The sequence below is a fragment of the Lethenteron reissneri genome, chromosome 41 (assembly GCF_015708825.2).
Source record: "Lethenteron reissneri isolate LAM-NWPU_2019-01 chromosome 41, ASM1570882v1, whole genome shotgun sequence".
Classification (NCBI taxonomy): Eukaryota; Metazoa; Chordata; class Hyperoartia; order Petromyzontiformes; family Petromyzontidae; genus Lethenteron; species Lethenteron reissneri.
This window is the reverse complement of record NC_083819.1, coordinates 9,886,984-9,906,677: the sequence shown is the minus strand read 5'-3', so window position 1 is coordinate 9,906,677 and position 19,694 is coordinate 9,886,984. Positions and strand designations below refer to the sequence as shown.

The 19,694-nt window shown below is 47.3% G+C and overlaps 1 protein-coding gene across 1 annotated transcript in view; it reads left to right on the top strand.

The window, feature by feature from the left end:
- LOC133352679 (polypeptide N-acetylgalactosaminyltransferase 2-like) overlaps nt 1-13,910 on the top strand; it is a 74,097-nt gene extending 60,187 nt beyond the window's left edge. Inside the window, exons 11-16 of the mRNA XM_061568480.1 lie at nt 478-604; nt 4,069-4,161; nt 4,607-4,690; nt 5,041-5,167; nt 5,295-5,414; nt 7,191-13,910. Coding sequence (XP_061424464.1) covers nt 478-604; nt 4,069-4,161; nt 4,607-4,690; nt 5,041-5,167; nt 5,295-5,414; nt 7,191-7,346 — 707 coding nt within the window. The 3' untranslated portion in view covers nt 7,347-13,910. The remainder of the gene's footprint in view (nt 1-477; nt 605-4,068; nt 4,162-4,606; nt 4,691-5,040; nt 5,168-5,294; nt 5,415-7,190) is intronic.
- The last annotated feature ends 5,784 nt before the right edge of the window (nt 13,911-19,694 follow it).

The following is a 19,694-nucleotide window of genomic DNA, read 5'->3' as shown; positions in this document are numbered from 1 at the left end:
GATCTCCGAGGTTCTACTGTATATATTTACTTATTGGGTGATCTACGTATAGATCCCCCCCCCCCTAGTTTGTAATGACCACTGGAATATCATCTGCAGTCATCTCAGTCAGTCAACCGTTAGCACCTTGGTCTGTCCTGCGACCTGCCAGCAAGCCTCCCCCACTTAATGAGTGCACCTAGCCACCTAGTTTAGAGTATTTGGCTGCGATACATTTCCACTTGATAAGTGACTTTGTTGAGCTATCATTTATGGCCAGGTCGCTTCTGAAAACGATCTATATAGCTCAGTGGGCCTTACCTGGTGAAATAAAAATAGTTTAGTTTAAATAGTTCAGTTTAGCCTGGCACAAGTGCTGCGGGGACGTCACCGTCACTAAGTGGTGAGCGGCGGCTATCGTTGCGTGCTCTATATTTACGTGTATGCGTGTGTGCGCACACTGTGTGTGTGTGCGTGCACGCTCCGCGCCACGCGCAGAGATTTCATTCCGCGTGTGGCAGTGCGGTGGGTCTCTGGAAATCATCCCGTGCAGCCGCGTGGGCCACGTCTTCCGGAAGCAGCACCCCTACTCGTTCCCCGGCGGCAGTGGCACCGTGTTCGCCAGGTAACCAACACCCACAGCCTTGGCTGGCTCCAGCGTGCTGCGACTAAAGCAGCCTGTGCTCAGCAACTGCATCAACAACAAAAAAGACTCGCTGCTAGATGAGGGCCCTCTCCACGCCCGTGTGGGTTGTGAGTGTTATTTGACCATACTTCACCATGCTGGTCTATACGGGTTGGTGAAGGCGGGAATCTGTGTATGTGGGACTTCTTTCGCACCGTACATAGCCAACCTTGCTAAGCCAACCGTGCTAATCCGAGATGCGGGGGAAGTACAATAAACATGTGAGCATACATCATTGGATGTTGGTATACTATTCTTTGGTTATTTTGGTAAAGTCTCGTCGATAGAAGAAAAATCATAATAAAAATAAAGTGAATAAAATCATTTTAAAAAACACAACGTTTTAATCACAACACAAGCGGTCTTCAGGAAAAAGGGGGTTAACCTCTAAAGGCAAACTGTTTATAAAGATTTAAAATGGGCGTAGCCCAAGTGTCAGCAGCATGGGCAGGGCAGCTAATGTTAATGTAAGTGATGGTAGTAATGGGCAACGACGGCGCTGGTGGTGGGTTTCCAACAATTAAAGGGCTGCCAGGTAAAGGTTTAACATTGGCGTAGCTCAGGTGTAGCAGCATGGACGGGGCAGCTAATGTTAATGTAAGTGATGGTAGTAGTGGGCAATAGCGACGCTGGTGGCGGGTTCCACCAATTAAAGGGCTGCCAGGTAATCGTTGCACCTCGCTTTACACAATCACACTGTTGACGGTGGAGGTTGCTGCTAGAGGTGATGGTAGTAGTGGGTAATGATGGTACTGGTGGTGGGCTTCCACCAATTAAAGGGAAACATAACAGCCAGTTATGGCTTTGAATGGTTGATAACGTCCATCCAGTAATTGCTGAGTTTGTACCCATCTTCTCGGTTGAAATTGTGTCTGTCGGTATATATGGATGGCTTCATGAACTTATCTTTGTTGATAGCCAGTGGGTTTGCAAAGTACCTTCGTCTTGGAGAAATACATTCCATGTGAGCCAGCCGCATTAAAATAATGATCAGCCACGGCAGAAGTATTGGTCCTACCGTGTTTCAAATCTGCCTTATGCTCACGAACACGGTCCGAGACACGTCGCTTAGTTTGCCCAATGTAACTGCTGCCGCAGATACAGCTTAGTTTGTAGACGCCAGGATATTGCATGCCAGGGATCTTGTCCTTCACAGATGGGATCAGATCACGAATTTTATGTACTGTGTTAAATCAGACCTGGATCTTGTATTTGTTCATGATTTTGTAAATATGTTTGATTACCCCTGCTATGTATGGCAAGGTGATGGTTTTGATTGGATCCTCAGATGGCTCCTTTCTCACGGTTGGGGTGATGGCTTTGCGGATTGTGTAGTCAGAGTATCCATTCATCTTGAGGGCTTGGCATACGAGTTTGAGTGTTCATGGTTAGAGATACATTGAGCTCGCTGGTGTAGAGTTATAATGAGGGAATTCTTCTGGGATGGATGGTGGTAGGAGTCAGGTTTTAGGTAGGCATCTGTATGGGTTGCTTTCCTGTAGACAGAATGGCTCATTGAGCCATTTAGTCTCTTTTTAATTAGGACATCTTATAAAGGTAGCTTGCAATCCTTTTCTACCTCCGTGGTAAATTTGATGGTGGGGTGTATGGCATTGATGTGGTTGAGGAATTGGTTCAGAGCCGGTCGGCCATGTGGCCAGATGACAAATGTGTCATCGACGTACCTCTCCCAGAAGGACGGGCGTAGAGTGGATGCCTGGATGGTGCCCATCTCAAAATTTTTCATGAAAATATTGGCTACAACCGGAGGTAAGGGAGAACCCATTGGGGTGCCTTCAATTTGTTTGTAGAATGTTTCATTCCAGGTGAAGTATGTATTGGTGAGGCAGTGTCTGACCAGGGCCGGTACATCAGCATTCAATCCTTGTTGGACCAAATCTTCAATGATTGCAACTTCGGTGAACAGAGAAACTACATAGAAACTAACTAGCAATTCACCTGCAGACAGTCAGATATCCTTTATTGACTATACCAGGTGAGCTGAGTTAAGTACAGAAGAGGTGGTCTTACCAGTGGTATACCGCCCTCTGCTGATGACGGAGAGTATTACGGTATCGACTCTGGCAGCATATCTGAACGATATCCCATCATGGATGGGTTTTTGGGCACTTTAGTTTTCCATTTGAAGACTGAAATAAAAATGAGGACAAATTTCCCCAAACAGGATTCTGCTGAAGATGATTCAGTTAATTAGCACAAAGGGGGGGCGACAAGCACCCACTCGCACCCACCAAGTGTGCAATGCGTCCGCGTGTACCGTGATGACGACATTGTCATTAAAACGTTCTCGGTTCCTGTTGAGCATCAGGTGGACGCGTCCCTCTGTTTGACGCGTTCGCCAATGACACCGCCCTAAAGAAGAGAACTAGTGCAGTCCCGTTCTCCTCTCACGCCGCGTGTTGTTTTCATACCGTGAATTGGATACAACAAATGTATTAGGGAACACGTCTTTATAATGCGGATGACAATTGGATATAACGCGATCGAGCGAATGGAACTACGCCGCGCGAGTAGGAATAAGCGGTTGTACGGCTGCCTAGGCGTAGCATCATCGCACGAGGCATTGGGATGCTGCTGGATGCTTCTAGATGCTACCCACTCGCCTCAGTCTTTGTTCAGCCTGCGTACGCATCCCACGTGTTATCGCGGACTGTGCTATTATTTATTATAACATGATTTGTCCACAAAGAGCTGTTCTTCAGCTACCACGTCATTGGAGAACAGACTCCATCTTTTGGGGCAATGTTAGCGATGAAAGTGGAAGTGGTTGTTTGTTGTCTGTGCTTGTGCACCACTGTCGACGACAGCACCACAAAGTCTTTCGTTCTTGCAATGAAAATGTAACTTCATGCCTGAACATGAAATCAAAGTGAAACACCACGCTTATCAATTTGGGGTGGTGGGGGGGGGGACACTGGGGGGCAGTGCAACTCCCAGGAGGGTTGTGACAGGCAATCGGTGGAGGGGGGGGTCGTTTTCTCCCTTGTTCTGTAAGAAGCAGTACAGCAAGTAGGTTATTACATATCTTTGTTTATACGTTTCTCACGGCAGCTCTTGACGCGCTCCGCATCTGCGTGATGTAACGGAGGAACGTAAGCGGGCCGCCGGTGAGACAAAAACCATGCCCACTGGTCTCTTACGCAGTTGCCGAGTTTCCACGGCTCACCCTCTTCACGCTCCTCTACCCCCTCTCTCTCTGACGAGGAACTGGGGCATGTTGACGGCCACCCCATGAAACACAAGGGCTTCGCGTAAGCAACGAGCAATACCCAGTTGTCATTCGTGGCTTTGATGACCAGGGCGACCGAGCGCGATGCGGCCCCTCATCCCCTATCCTCTCGCCCCTCCGCTGTCGCACGCGGAACGTTTTTTTTTTGTCGCAGGAACACGCGGAGAGCGGCCGAGGTATGGATGGACGAGTACAAGAACTTCTACTACGCGGCGGTGCCCTCTGCGAGGAGCGTCTCCTTTGGAAAGTAAACAGCCCCATGTTTCGACTCCTTCTCAACTGGGGCGTAACGCGGGGGGGGGGGGGGGGGTTAATTGACTGACAGCGGCGTGCGACGTGGGTCCGGCATGCGGTCGCTGCTGCTGACAGTTAATGTAATGTTCCACGCACGCCAGATTTAGTGGTCACCATTCCGGGTTATTTGAACGTGCATAAATCTAGGGTGATTTGTCATCATTGCGCCGTTGTTTTAGGTGACCGCTGTACCCGCTTGGCTCAAGATTCGAATTTTTTTAGCATAGAATTTACGACTGACGATTATTTTCGAGCTGTGCGGTGGCAGCGAGAAGCCGAACACCTGCCTTGCTTCACTATCCCTGCATTAGAAGCTGTAGATTCGCAGGGTTAAAGTAAGCCGTCTACGTTTATCGTCCAGGTTATTAACAAATAACTCTGCTGCTGTGTGTTTAAAGCATTCAGGGCCGGTTGGAGCTCCGAGAGAAGCTGAAATGCAAGCCCTTCAAGTGGTACCTGGATAATGTCTACCCTGAGCTCAGGTCTCAAGCACACACAAACACACGCACAAACATTTCCCCGTCAAGCCTTGCAGGCTATCGGGGTAATCACTGTTAGCGAACATCTGTTACAAACCTGCACTGCGTGCAAGCGGACGGTTTTGCCGAGTGTGAGGATAATTTTTATCGCGTTGAGCAAGAGGCCCACAGGTGGAACCTTGTGGGATGCCACGGCGGAGGGGTCTCGCACAAAGCTAGGCCTTGTGTAGAAACGTCGAGGGAGCGGTTTGAGAGGTGGGAGCAGAACCCAGGAGAGAAGTGTGATGGGCGTGAACAAGCTGATGACGTTCATCGCCTCTGCTGTGTCTGTCGCTGCCCTCTGACCCCCCCAGGGTTCCGGATAAGCAGGACGTGGCGTTCGGGGCGTTGCAGCAGGGAGCCAACTGCCTGGACACCATGGGCCACTTCGCCGACGGCACCGTGGGGGTCTACGAGTGCCACAACGCTGGCGGCAACCAGGCGAGTCTCCAGGGCCAGCCACAGGGCCCCTGGGGTAGAGAGCAGACGGGGCGGGAGACCACCTGATGGCGACCAGGTGGCTTGACGTTGTGGGCTGTGTGTGTGTGTGTGTGCGCGCATGCAACAGGAATGGGCCTTCACCAAGGAGAAGTCATTGAAGCACATTGATCTGTGCTTGACGGTGACCGACCGCATACCTGGAGGCCTCCTCAAGCTCCAGGTTTGCAGGGAGAATGACAGCCGACAGGTGAGGGTCAACCCCCACACACCCTTGCAACAACAGCTGCCTCTGTGAGTCCCTGGCATTAGCTGTCCATCATCATCATCATTTCCACTTGTAACACGCACAGTTTTCGCTCACTCTCCTTGAGAGCATGTCTCAGAGGCGCGAGGAGGAACCACAGATGAGCGGGAAAGGCAGCCACGGAATGAGTCGGTACCAGAAATTCCCCAAGCTCTGTGGTCCTCTATATATGAGGGTGTTCTCGGCCAATTAATGAGTCTGCATGTGGGAGAAAACCCACGTGAGGGGAAAAAAGCACTATTCCAAACAGCGAGATGTTAACTATTTCACTTGGTATGCATGGGGTCGTGGGTTCGATCCCAACCCTGATGCCTTTAAATTTGGAGTGTATACATGTTCTCCCCCGCAGTCACTTGCATTGTTCTCCGGGTCCTCTGGTTCTTCCCTCCACATTTAGAAAAATGCGTTTAGAGTATTTGGCTGCGATAAATGGTCACACGATAAGCCACTTCGTTGAGCTATAATTTGTGGCCAGGTCGCTTCTGAAAAAGAGCCATATAGCTCAATGGGCTTTACCTGGTAAAATAAATAAACTCCTTAAAAAAAGTTTTTTAAACAACGGTTTTATTTTAAAGTGCACTAAAAAGTAAATAACTCGATTGGACAGGGGAAGTGGTCGACATCTTTGGTGACAAGAGACACGTGGCGTCTGCTTCTTGGGCGAGGCGATTCCAGAGTTTAGGGGCCGCGGCGTTTTTGACCTGCCCACATAAATATTTAATTAATAAGCCGCCCATAAAAAAATGATCTGAGTACGTGTGCAAAATTTGGAATTCGTTGGACAACAGGAAGTAGCCTAAATTTTGATTATAAGATTTGACCACGACAAACATAGGAGTCAAGTTAAATAAACCGTTGAAAAAGACCTTTAAATAGTTTTTACACGCTTTTATTTAACTCACTCTGTTGTTGTCGTATCCTCAAATCTTGTAACTCTATTTTAACCCACTTCCCAATGTGGTATCGACTGCAAACTTGGTATACTTATATCATTAAGAATTAAAAAAAACATATTTTTAAACCATCTTTTTTATATGTTATATTTCGGCTTGGGTCTAATTGTTCACGCTCAAATGACGTTGGCTGTAAATCACCACAGTCCCTTACGTTATGGCAAGCCTCAGGGCCACTTCCTGGAGTCGTGGAGTTCTGCCATTACTCTTACGGTACATTTCGTTAAAGCGTGTTTTTTAAAAGTATTTTTAAATATTCACGTGAGTCCCCATTTTTGCTGTACTGCCATCTCCTGGCGAGCCAGGGCATGACACATTGACGCGCCACTGCTGAATTACAGGCGTGCTTCCAACGTTGGGCCAGCTGTCATTGAGCTGTCTGGGTGATTAAAAATGGCCTTGTCAAAACGTGATGAAACAGCCACTTGTGCGAATCTTATTGTGTTGATCATAGCCGAGAAAGTTAGCCCATAGTAAACTTGAACAGTTAATTAGTTGCCGCTTCAGTTGGTATATTCCTATAAATAAATTGTTGATCCATGCTTGATTCATCTCAACGTTCCAGTGGTGCTCTTGTTATTACACGATGAGACGGAAATTTCCGCTTAACTCTCGCAGCGAGCGGTGCCGTCGCCTTGTCAGAGCCTGAGAAGACTTGATCACATCACTTCTTCAGCAGCCCCTCTTGTGCCCACACCTGCTGCGCACGTCCGTATCCACCCCCTAACCCTTCCACCTCTACCGTCCTCTCAAACCCCTTGTGCAGAAATGGGAGCAAATAGAAAACAACAGCAAGCTGAGGCACGTGGGCACAAACCTGTGCCTTGACAGCAAGAACGCCAAGGCGGGTGGCCTCACCGTGGAGGTGTGCAGCCCCTCCATCACGCAGCAGTGGAAGTTTACGCTCAACCTCAACCAGTAACCAGTGGCTTTGAATTGTAAGGGGCTCGGGGAAGCGGCCGCTTCCATCAAAATTTTCCGCCATTTGCCAAAATCGCCATATTCCTCCCCCCAACGGTCGTGGCGCAGCTCACTCGACCGTGTGCGATTCCGTCCCGTGTGGCCCGTGGTTCAATATCGCCTTTGTTTAACGTTTATTGTAATTGTTTTTGCACAAATTGTAAATAATCTCGGTTTCGTGCAAGCTGAATGAGGGAGAATCTGCTCGGAAACTAACCCCCGTGTGACTGCGACATTACGAGCTGCGGCCGGATCTCGGCTGCACCTGGAGGTGTTTCACTTTAAACCACTCGTTTTACTCCATTGTACAGTTGCTTCTTGCGTACCGCCCAATTTGTGTGCCACGTCTCGGGGCCACGGTGCCCTCTCCCGTACGCGGTGTTCGTGCCGCGCCTGCGTGCACGGTAAATATCCCAGCGTGCCACGTGTCCCTGTGTGTAACTGTTTGTCACACCCAATTTACCCCGGCATGGCCTGGTGAGCTGAGCTTGGATTGAGCGGAATTTTTTTTCGTCACGTTGCTTGCAGCAGCACCCTTACTACAATTCAACCACTGCTGGCAACGCCTCACGTCCACCTCCCTCCACAGCCCTGTTTTTATACTGTACATACACACACGTGCACTCATATGTCCATGTGTACAAACACATAGCATCTCTTTGACTTATGGGCCAATAAATCAATGCAAAGCCCTGTATTATGTGCTTAACGTGCAACACATTGCAGTGGCCGAGTGTACATTACAAGAAGCAGCATAATCAAAGTCAACGTGAATTGTAAAATGACTCTATTTTGGTTAAATTTTATTTTTATTGAGGTAAGGAGCAGGACTGCAGTTCGCTCTTTGGGAAGCTGTTAGTCATATAACAAATGCGCATGCAGTCGCCCAGTGTACTATAAGAACACCTACAATACAGCACATCTCCATTCTCCGCTGCTTTGCATTCATGTATTGACCCATAAGACACTTTTAATTTGATCCTTTAGAAATCCACGAAAGCCGTATTTCTGCCAATGTTGAGCAATTTAGCTTGTGACAGTTCAGTAGTGGCACCTGCACCCGTTTCTCAAGCTGACCCCCCATACACGTGCAATTGTGATCTGCTTTGAACAAAGGTCACGTCCCTTTGACTCTGCTGCATGGCGCAAGGGCAGGCTGACCAGTCGCACGCATGCATTTGTGACCCCATGGGGTTAGCCTTAACCAATTGAACGCACCATTACACTTAGAAAGGATAGTGCGGCGTCCATGCGAGCGTTGCTTTTGATTTGTCGATTGAACGCCCATGTGATCACGAATGCTCCTTTCCACTTGATGGGGGGAGGGGGGCACTTGACCACTCATTTAAAAACACAAAATGTTTCGCTATATTTCATTCGGGATTTGCGAGACATTACAAACCGTGTCCGATTTTCCAAAGATTCAACATCAGAAATGCATTGCGAGGTTTGTTCAATCACGATCCATGCTTACAGTGATTGCAAGCCCCTGTGTTTGTTAGAAAATTCATACCAACCGAGTCAAAAAGCCAATTCTGTTTCTGTTGAGCGGTTCAAAACACGTCTCACTTAAATCGACCCGCTGAAAACCATGTGCTAATTCTGCCGAAAACTCGCCGCGCTTTCCGCTTACTTCTAAAGATCTTTCAAAGTGTCTATGCTATAGAGGGTGGCTTGCCAAATTAAGGAAACTTACATCTTCGCCGAAATCTTACACTAAGTTCCTGTCTTAAGGGGGTTTTTAAGCATTGTGCTTTTTGCTCTGACTGTACGTGTGTGTCATTTTTTGCGTGTTATTTTTTTTCAATGTACTCTTTATTTTTTCATGAAGTGGCTTACGAGAACAAAACTCTTTAGACTAGCTTTAAACTCTAATCCGGCAGCAAAATGTTTTTTTTGGGTGCAAGTTTGAATGGGATTGTAAATTGATTTTGGAATGCCACGCCCTGACGTTTGTGGGTTACCTGTTGAGAATATACCACTCTTCTACCACTCACTCGACTTTTTTTTGTCATTACGCAATGCATTTTTAATTCCCGGTGAGAATCCACGGAATGTCATTACAAAGGATGTGTTTAATTTTCTTTGTGCCGTCCGTTTCAATTTTTTTTCACACAAATTCCGAGCACAGGTCCAATTGCCCAAAATATCACGTGGCCGGCAACAAGCAGCACGATGTGAAGTTGCTTACACTTTCTGTGCAGTATTCCTGGATTGTGAGATGTTTATTGGTCATTGTCGCCACCTGCAGGAGAGTCTTGTGCCACTACGCGTATCAAACCCACTGCTGGCACAGGCACGGTCTTCAGAGAGTTTTGAGCAGGCAAAGGTGCCCACTCTAGCCAACCTTTACTATGGAATGACTCTCTCCCAACAATGTTACTTGTCTGCACACCATTCAGTGTGGACAAAGCTATCGAGCCAACTACAGTATGTTCACATGCACATTGATTTTGATTAATGCGTTTCAAGTTAGCTTAATCCAGAACTTGAGTTTAATCCATTAAATGTCACGATCAGAATGTTGATTGAAATTAATTGAATTAGAATAGTTAATTTCTAGTTTTTTTGGTTCTGAGTTGCATAGTTATGACAATGTAGCTATGGTGGTCTATGAGGGTGTTTTCCACTCAACTCTCCCCCGACCTAAGTATTTCCAGTGGGGGGGGGGGGGGGTCTCTCACAACATGGAGAGTCCTGCTTCCCGTGAAAAATGACCACGCCTGGCCCATTGCGAGTGGCGCCACCTTCGCAGTTCGTACCACACGCACCACCCGAGGCCATCGCAACGCACACTCTCAGCCCAACAAGCGGCAATGCTTTCCTGTAGGAGGCAGGAGGAGATGGCTCTCGCTGCTTTCGAGTTTTGTCGCTTGTCTCGGCCGACACGATCCATTCAACTTTGCGCTTCGGCCTCATGGCCACGTGACCACAGAACCGCCTCCACTTCAAGCACCATTTCGAGTTCTGAGACCCTAAACAGCAGGATGCTAATAAAGCACAGGCTGTATTTTGAAGGGACAAGCCTTCAAGATTTCTTTACTATCTCTACGAGACCCTCTGCAAAAGCAAATGAAAGAAGAATTAAGCAAACCCAATGAAGCCTTCCACTCTTCACGAAATGTAATCCAAGGATTTCATCTCCATGTTATTTTGACGTGGCTATGGTGTGTCCCAGGTCCTAGGAAGAGAGCTCCCAGGCCGTCCTGGGTTGGTCGATTGGATCAACACACACAGTTCAATAGCACCCATACTTTTGTCACGTTGGCTATACGACCCTGGCTGCACCAGACTCCCCAAATAAATCCTTTGTGGAGTTATGTTGTCCATATCTATCGAGACACCATCGAATCCTCGTGGGCACTGCCAAGATGGGAGATTCCCCCTCATCTTTGATTTCTTTATTTGAGGGGGGGGGGGATTGAACGTGGGACAAATCATTTGATGGTTCGATTAACAAAGATAGCAAGCACATAATTAAACTAAGCCTGTAAAGTTCAGTGTCTCCTAGCACAACTTGCTCTGTATTCTTCCCTTCGCTAGCGATGGAAATTCCACATTCCCATGGTGATGTTGCAGGCTTTTCATAGAATGACCACTGTGCAATTTACGCAAAATTGTGCTCGTTATACTTGCAACACGATCGTGAAAACACATCTGGATTTGAAAAATTACACCCAGAGTAATAAGCAAACATGATTACAATCTCATTTTCCATTGTTTATCATCCCATATGCACATGCTGCCATAATAGCCTCCCCTCCATTGATTATGAGAATGTCAAACAATGTTGGAGGTATGTTTTTGTTCATAATGAATGTCATCTCTATGTGAATGGGATTGTAAGAATGGACTACGACAATGCTAGTTGCCAGCAGCTGGCCGAGGCTGTATGTGGTAATGTATTGTAACAGCGGTTTGCATCAGAGCGCAAGCGTAAATGTAATAATGTGAACATCTTTAAAGAGTTTTATTTGCGATTTGAACAACAGACGAAGAATTGGATGTTCTTGGGCATAAAACATTATTGTTCGCATATTGAATGCAAACAACACTGGAAGCGAACGCGGTGCATGGATACGTCATGGATATGCTACAGTTAAATGTTTACAAGTGCTGTCCAAACAGAGGTGTTGGCCTGAGATGGTGCCAGTGGATAACACACGGTTTAAACATCTGACAAATGTTAAGATTTCTTGGTGGTATAGTGCTGCCTGGTTAGGGTTAATACAAATGTGTAATTTTAACCCCCGATTATAATTATTGCCAATATTCTGTCCGTGCTGTTTAAGTTTGTTTTCGATTGAAATGAAGGAATTTTGATTTTTTTATATATATATGCTTTTATTTCTGCCTTTTATAGTAATGTTTTGGTGTTTCTAAAAGTCCATCTGCCTTCCGGAAAACGTGGGAGTTTATAGACACGTATAAACAAACCATTATAAGTTATATATTTTTAAAGTTATTAAATACAGAATAAACTTACGAAGTTTTTTTTGGCATACTGTGGAAGGTCGTGAGATTACCTTTGCAGTTGCGGCCAACCCAAGATTCGCAAGCACACCCGTCCGTACTCGCCGCATGGAGAGGAGTTTTACTCCTTGCACAATGCACACTAAAATTATGCATGTCAGTACAGTAGTGGGACTCTTCTTGCTCAAACGAACCACGCTCCTAAATTAGGCCATCAACTTCGGCATGAAAGTGATGAAGGTCAGCGCCGTGGTGTTTGTGTATTTCGTTTCAAAATGTTTTCGTGTATTTTAAAATGGTTTATATTTAATACATCGCAACCTTTAGGATCTGAAACACCGCTGTAGGTGCAACATGCATTTTTTTATTGTCAAGGTTTGCAACCACTGCACTTCTGTGACTCGCCTGGGCCATAAGGCCATGTACCCACTTGGCCTCCACGTGGTTGGTAAACACATTTTTCACAGGTTTAGGCCCATGCAAGCAAGTGTGTACAGGGACGTGATTGTTCAGTGATTAGGAGGTCGTTGAAAAGTTATTTGTTCCACACTAGAGACACGGCCAATATGTCATGCAGATGCCCACGGCGGTGTGTGTCTCAAAGCTAGACCAAATGCTTTAATTGAGCTTGATTATGAATTTCGTAGCACGGTTCATCAACATTGTGGTCAGTCTGATCGAGCTGCGGCCATGGGAACGCGAGGGTGGGAAGATGGTCACCATTGAGAGAGATGTTCGTGGAATGGGCGCACAGTGCATCTCGCTATGAGTGACCGCAAAACGATTTGGTGATATATTTACGGCTACCCCACTACAATAATAGGGATCATTGACACAGAAAACAACGTCTTTTAACTCCTCTGATACACTTGGTCCAACATAGCCGGTGTGATTTCCTTACAACTTTCAATGACATGTAAGCTGAGGTCATTGATATCTCGCGGATTTGTTGTGACCCCCCCCCCCCCACAAGAAGAAACAAACTAATAAACCAGCGGAGTGATGTCACTCAAACGCGGGAGCCCACGTAATTATTCCACCTCAACCAAACAATACGCGGATATTTCAAGTCCGGAGTCTCGTAAGAAACCAGTAACGGAATTTATAAACGTGATCACGTGTATCAAAAAGTGGCACCCTTGTACGGGATCCACGTATGGATTGCGGGCATGGATGTACCTTTTTACCTTGTAAAGGGTGCTTCTGGATCCTACTAACACGGCTGTAACCTGCATTACGAGCATAAAAACGAGACAAACCCGTCGGGGTCGATTCACACGTGAATAGAACGATCTTCCCGGCAATGTGTGTTTGGGTGTCTGTCTGTTTTGTTTTACATTGTTGACTTATGTGGTTGTTAACGATGGTGTTGTTCGCTTTATGCCTCATTTGGGGGGTGGTGGTAGGCACCCGGACTTGGAAAAGTTTTAAATAAAGCAAAAAAAAAACCCCTGGGCAGATCCCATCTGGCAAGTTTCACTGGAGACGACTTGCTCCTATAATAATAATGGGAGAGAACTTTTATAGACAGAACATTACATAATACAGAACACAATAATGTTGCTGCGTCCGTTTTTTGTATGTACATATGAACACAACGCGTGGGTGTATGAGATGACTGGAAAAGGTAATTTAAACATTTTTCAGCCAAAAAGTTTTAATTCGGGCTCGGGATACCGACCAATTGAGTTAAGAATGAGTTGAGGTTTATTGAAACATCTAACACAATGTGTTCCAGTGTCAATTTTCATCTTAATTGGCACTGCCAGGCTGTGTATAACATCTTTCGTGACACGTGGTAGTTTGTAATCCAAAGCATTATAACATGGACAGCACATCGCGAGGTGTGTCATGCAACTGGATCGATTGTGTTGCTAACATTTAAAATATTTCTGATATGTGCTCTTAGTTTGCAAAGGGTATGAAATTTCAATGTTGGATTTTTCATTGAAAAAATAGAGTATTTTCCATTATTAATACATTGGGTTGTCGCCTATATGTATATACATTTTTGTTTTACAATACAAATGTATAATAAAATAATCTTCTGTTCCTTTTGCTTCTTGTAACTTTCTGACGTGCCCCGACTGAACATCTGTGAAAGAGGTTTGTAGCTCATCAGATTCCTCCGGTATAAATAATGATTCTAATTCTCGGTCTTTGTAAAGAGTACTTAGTATACATTCCTTCATGAATGCACATGTATAGAATATACTTCAGTACTGTATTTTAAATGTAATGTTTAGTATTCCGTGGGGACATTTTGTCCACGTTTTTCTTCCAATTATAAACAAAATTTTCGTCCGGCTGCTTGTGTTGCACTTACCCCTTAGGATGCCTTTCCATCTTTCTGGTTATTTCTCTTCAGTTGCTAACTCATGAAAGGGCCAGGCTGCATTTGTTCTTGAGTAGGTGATGGCAGTGCTGGACGCGACACACGAGGCCCTCACCACTCGACTTCAATCCGGCACCTCAAGCATCTTCGCCGCACGAAACCTGGGCCTAGAGCAGGGGTACCCAAACGAAGTAACAAGAAGATATTTTTTTCGAATTCGGTAAAAAAAACTGGACTCCCATGGTAATCTGGACTCCCGCCTTAAGACATTTTTGTCATTGAAAGGCATATTCTTCCTGATTAAACTGGCTCTGTGTTTTGGGAGTGTTGAAGGGGTATTTGTTCCTAAAACCTGATATAATCCTGCGTGCTTATATCAGGTTTTAGAATTGCATTAGTTCTTTACTTGCTTGCTTTTAGCTCCGTGGAGCGCCTTGTGACCTCTGGGTGAAACGTGCTTCGTAAGTATAAATTATTATTCATTTTATTATTATGGTAAACTGGCCTTCCATGGTAAACTGAACTCTCATGGTAAACTGGGCTCCAATGCTCAACTGGACTTCCATGCTAAACTGGACTCCCCTAGTAAACTGGACTCCCATGGAAAACTAGACTCCAATGCTCATCTAGACTTCCATGGTAAACTGGACTCCCCTACTCAACTGGACTCCCCTACTCAACTGGACTTCCATGGTAAACTGGACTCCCATGTCCAGCTGCACTTTCATGGCAAACTGGACTCCTATTGTAAATTGGATTTCCATGGTAAACTGGACTCCCGCCTTAAGACATATTTTTATTCACAAGCCTTTTATTCTGATTAAATGGGTTATGTGTTTTTGGAGTGTTTATACCTTTAGTTAAGTCATGAACCTGCACGCTTATATTAGGTTTTAGAATTGCACGAGTTATTTACTTGCTTGCTTTTAGCTCTGAGCAGCGCCTTGCGATCTCTGGGTGAAACGTGCTTCCAAAGTGTAAATTATTATTAATTTGTACTATGGTAAACTGGACTTCCATGCATAATAGAGGCCTTTTGGGTTAGATCGCGTAAATATATAAACGTGTCATTAAAACCCGCCACCACCCGGTAAAGGCACGTAGGTAGAAATAAAATAAAAACAAATCACGACATTTCGATCGCAACACAAGCAATCCTCATCAGGTGGAGAGAACAACTGCCGTGGCAAGAGGTTATATAGGTAAGAAAGGGGGGCGGAGCAGGGGGGGACAGAGAGAGAGGGGAGGTAGTGGGGGGGTAGTGGGGGGGCTAGGGGAAGAGGATGTGAGGCTGGGGGGGGGGAGGAATGGGCGGGGCTAGAAGTGGGAAGCTGGGTGAGGACACGGGGGGTGGGGGGGGAACAGAAAAAAGGTGCTAGTCGACCGGCGGGTACGATGGAAACAACCACCACCAGCTAAGGCATTACCTGGTTAATAACATCTTTCCAATGATTGTTCAATTTGTATCCATCTTCTCGGTTGAAGTTATGTCTGTTTATTTACTTGCTTGCTTTTAGCTCTGTGCAACACCTTGCGACCTCCGGGTGAAACGCGCTTCATAAGTGGACATGATTCATTTTTATTATTATGGTAAACCGGACTCCAATGCTAAACTGCATTTCCATAGGAAACTGGACTCCCATGGTCAACTGGCCTTCTAGGATAAACTGAACTTCCAGGATAAACTGGACTTCCATGGTAAACTGAACTCCCATGCTCAACTGGACTTCCATGGTCAACTGGCCTTCTAGGATAAACTGGACTTCCATGGTAAATTGGACTTCCATGGTAAACTGGACTCCCATGGTAAACTGAACTTCTATGGTAAACTGGACTTCTAGGATAAACTGGACTTCCATGGTAAATTGGACTCCCATGGTAATCTGGACTTCTATGGTAAACTGAACTCCCATGGTAAACTGGACTCCCATGTTCAACTGGACGACTTCCATGGACAGGGGTCGGCACCCAAAATAACAAGAGGAGACATTTATTTCAAATTCGGTAAGAAAAAACACCCTCAATATTTCACGAGCCCGCAATGTAGCCATTAAAGAGCTGCATGCTGCTACGGAGCTACAGGTTGCCGACCCCTGGACTCGAGGGAAATAATTTGGACCTGGTATCACCTCGAGTTTGTAATGTTACTGTGCTCAGGTGCTTGTCACTGCCACTTGTATCGCTTTGAGATGCTGTTGCATGTGTAGTGAGTCCAACCGAGTCGCAGACGTTATCTTGGGAGCAAGACGTTTTATTGAACTATTAGCACAACATCCTCCAAGCTATTGACACAACATACTCTCGGGTGGTGACCACCCAACTCCCCACGCTACGGCGGAACTAGACACGGTTCCAATATCCTGGTCCGGACCACAAGCTGGGTCCCGGACCGCGTGGCTGGAGGCTTCCTCAAGCTTGACGTGGATCTCCTGCCTCTCCAACAGTAAGAACCCCGAGCCCCTCTCAGAGCCCCCTTATATCGGGCCGGGCTGGCGCTGGCTCCGCCTCTCGCCCCGCCCACCTCGATCTCTCTTGCCCTTGCCCGAAGGCTCCCGAGAGTTCTTCTCGGACCACGTGACCATCCATTGTCCCCCTCCACCGGTGGCCCCCTCCAGCATCATCCGGTCACATGTCCCCAGGTCAGCCAGAGTATCTAGCCCCCAACGTAACCCCAGCTGGCTAACAGTCTCTTGCTCTCTCAACGGGAGCCCGCACCGCACGCTGTGCGTGGTGCCACCGCACTTAACCAGCGCTCCCCCAAGCCCCCTCTAGGGCTGGTACTCCACCCCGTGTCCGGGGTGGACACAACAGGAGACATCCCGCCGTGGCCTCACAGGCCCGGCACCCCACACAGTGACATTCACAGTCACTACACATATACGCGCGAAGTAAAACTGATCTTAATTATTAAGTAAATGCTAATATAATTCTTGGATTGAGGTATCACAATGAATGGCCTGACAATGGTACCGTATTGCAAAGTCTTGTTCAACTCTCAGTAAAACAGTTCCATACGGCGGAGGGTAATGCGGAATGGCCAGTTTAAGTGCTAAGGTTTAATTTTGGAAAGTTGTATCTATAATTATAGATTTGAAGCTTTCGTGACTGCAAGGATTCATATTCTTAGGTTTTTTCGGTAAAGTCACGTAGATAAAAAAAAAATTAATAAAAATAAAATAAAAATCACGACGTTTCGGAGGCAACACAAGCTTCCGTCTTCAGGTGGAACCGTCACAGCACGATAGCTGTATCAAGTAAGAGGACTTACTTTTTTATTTTATTTTACTTTTATTAATTTAATTTTTTTATCTACGTGACTTTACCGAAAAAACCTAAGAATTTGTGTCTAAACCCCATTTTCTTGGCCCGTATTAAACGTCACTTTTAATGTTCAACGTGTTTTTAAATAAACGTCTTTAAACATAACAGTATTGTAAGGGAACAATTGCCTATCGTCGTCGCTTGGCAGTTGCTGTATTTCATCATAAAATTTCGTGGCGTTCCAATTGTGCTATTGTCTCTCGTTACCAGGGAAATACGAGCGTGCATTGTATGGCATTTAATTTTCTTGACACTTTCAATGCAGCATAGCGTGCAGTATTATTATTGGACTGGAAACCTTTCAGAGGAGGCATTTTTTGTTTTTACCAAAATAGTTCTGAGACCCGCATCGCACGCAAAGCTCATTGTTGACAAATACAGAAGATGACACATTTTGGCTGAAATAAACTAAATAGGTGATGGAATAACTTGCTTCTAAGTACTCCCCCCTAAGTTATCCTTCAATAACACAGTTTGTCCATTTTGTCACCAGGACAACCAAAGTGACCTATTCCCTGCCGTATTTAATCAATTATCTTTACGTTTTAAGATATTTTTTTTACAGCTGCCCGCAAGGGAGGCAGCCAAAGAGTCACGTGGGGGCAGCCAAAGAGTCACGTGGGGAGCAGCCAAAGAGTCACGTGGGGGCAGCCAAAGAATCACGTGTGGGCAGCCAAAGAGTCACGTGGGGGGCAGCCAGAGTCACGAGGAGGGGCAGCCAAAGAGTCACGTGGGGGCAGCCAAAGAATCACGTGGGGGGCAGTTAAAGAGTCACGTGAGGGCAGCCAAAGAGTCACGTTGGGGGCAGCCGAAGAGTCACGAGGGGGGCAGCCAAAGAGTCACGTGGGGGGCAGCCAAAGAGTCACGTGGGGGGCAGCCAAAGAGTCACGTGGGGGGCAGCCAAAGAGTCACGAGGGGAGCAGCCAAAGAGTCACGTGGGGGGCAGCCAAAGAGTCACGAGGGGAGCAGCCAAAGAGTCACGTGGGGGGCAGCCAAAGAGTCACGAGGGGAGCAGCCAAAGAGTCACGTGGGGGGCAGCCAAAGAGTCACGTGGGGGGCAGTCAAAGAGTCACGAGGGGGGCAGCCAAAGAGTCACGTGGGGGGCAGCCAAAGAGTCACGTGGGGGGCAGCCAAAGAGTCACGAGGGGAGCAGCCAAAGAGTCACGTGGGGGGCAGTCAAAGAGTCACGTGGGGGGCAAAGAGTCACGTGGGGGGCAGCCAAAGAGTCACGTGGGGGGCAGCCAAAGAGTCACGAGGGGGGCAGTCAAAGAGTCACGTGGGGGGCAGTCAAAGAGTCACGTGGGGGGCAGTCAAAGAGTCACGTGGGGGGCAGCCAAAGAGTCACGAGGGGGGCAGCCAAAGAGTCACGAGGGGGGCAGTCAAAGAGTCACGTGGGGGGCAGTCAAAGAGTCACGTGGGGGGCAGTCAAAGAGTCACGTGGGGGGGGGGCAGCCAAAGAGTCACGAGGGGGGCAGCCAAAGAGTCACGTGGGGGGCAGCCAAAGAGTCACGTGGGGGGCAGTCAAAGAGTCACGTGGGGGGCAGCCAAAGAGTCACGAGGGGGGCAGCCAAAGAGTCACGAGGGGGGCAGCCAAAGAGTCACGAGGGGGGCAGCCAAAGAGTCACGTGGGGGGGGGGCAGCCAAAGAGTCACGTGGGGGGCAGCCAAAGAGTCACGTAGGGGGCAGTCAAAGAGTCACGAGGGGGGCAGCCAAAGAGTCACGTGGGGGGCAGCCAAAGAGTCACGAGGGGGGCAGCCAAAGAGTCACGTGGGGGCAGCCAAAGAGTCACGTGGGGAGCAGTCAAAGAGTCACGTGGGGGGCAGCCAAAGAGTCACGTGGGGGAGCAGCCAAAGAGTCACATGGGGGGCAGTCAAAGAGTCACGTGGGGGCAGCCAAAGAGTCACGTGGGGGGCAGTCAAAGAGTCACGTGGGGGCAGCCAAAGAGTCACGTGGGGGGCAGCCAAAGAGTCACGTGGGGGGCAGCCAAAGAGTCACGTGGGGGAGCAGCCAAAGAGTCACGTGGGGGGCAGCCAAAGAGTCACGTGGGGGGCAGTCAAAGAGTCACGTATGGGCAGCCAAAGAGTCACGTGGGGGGGCAGTCAAAGAGTCACGTGGGGGGCAGCCAAAGAGTCACGTGGGGGGCAGCCAAAGAGTCACGTGGGGGGCAGTCAAAGAGTCACG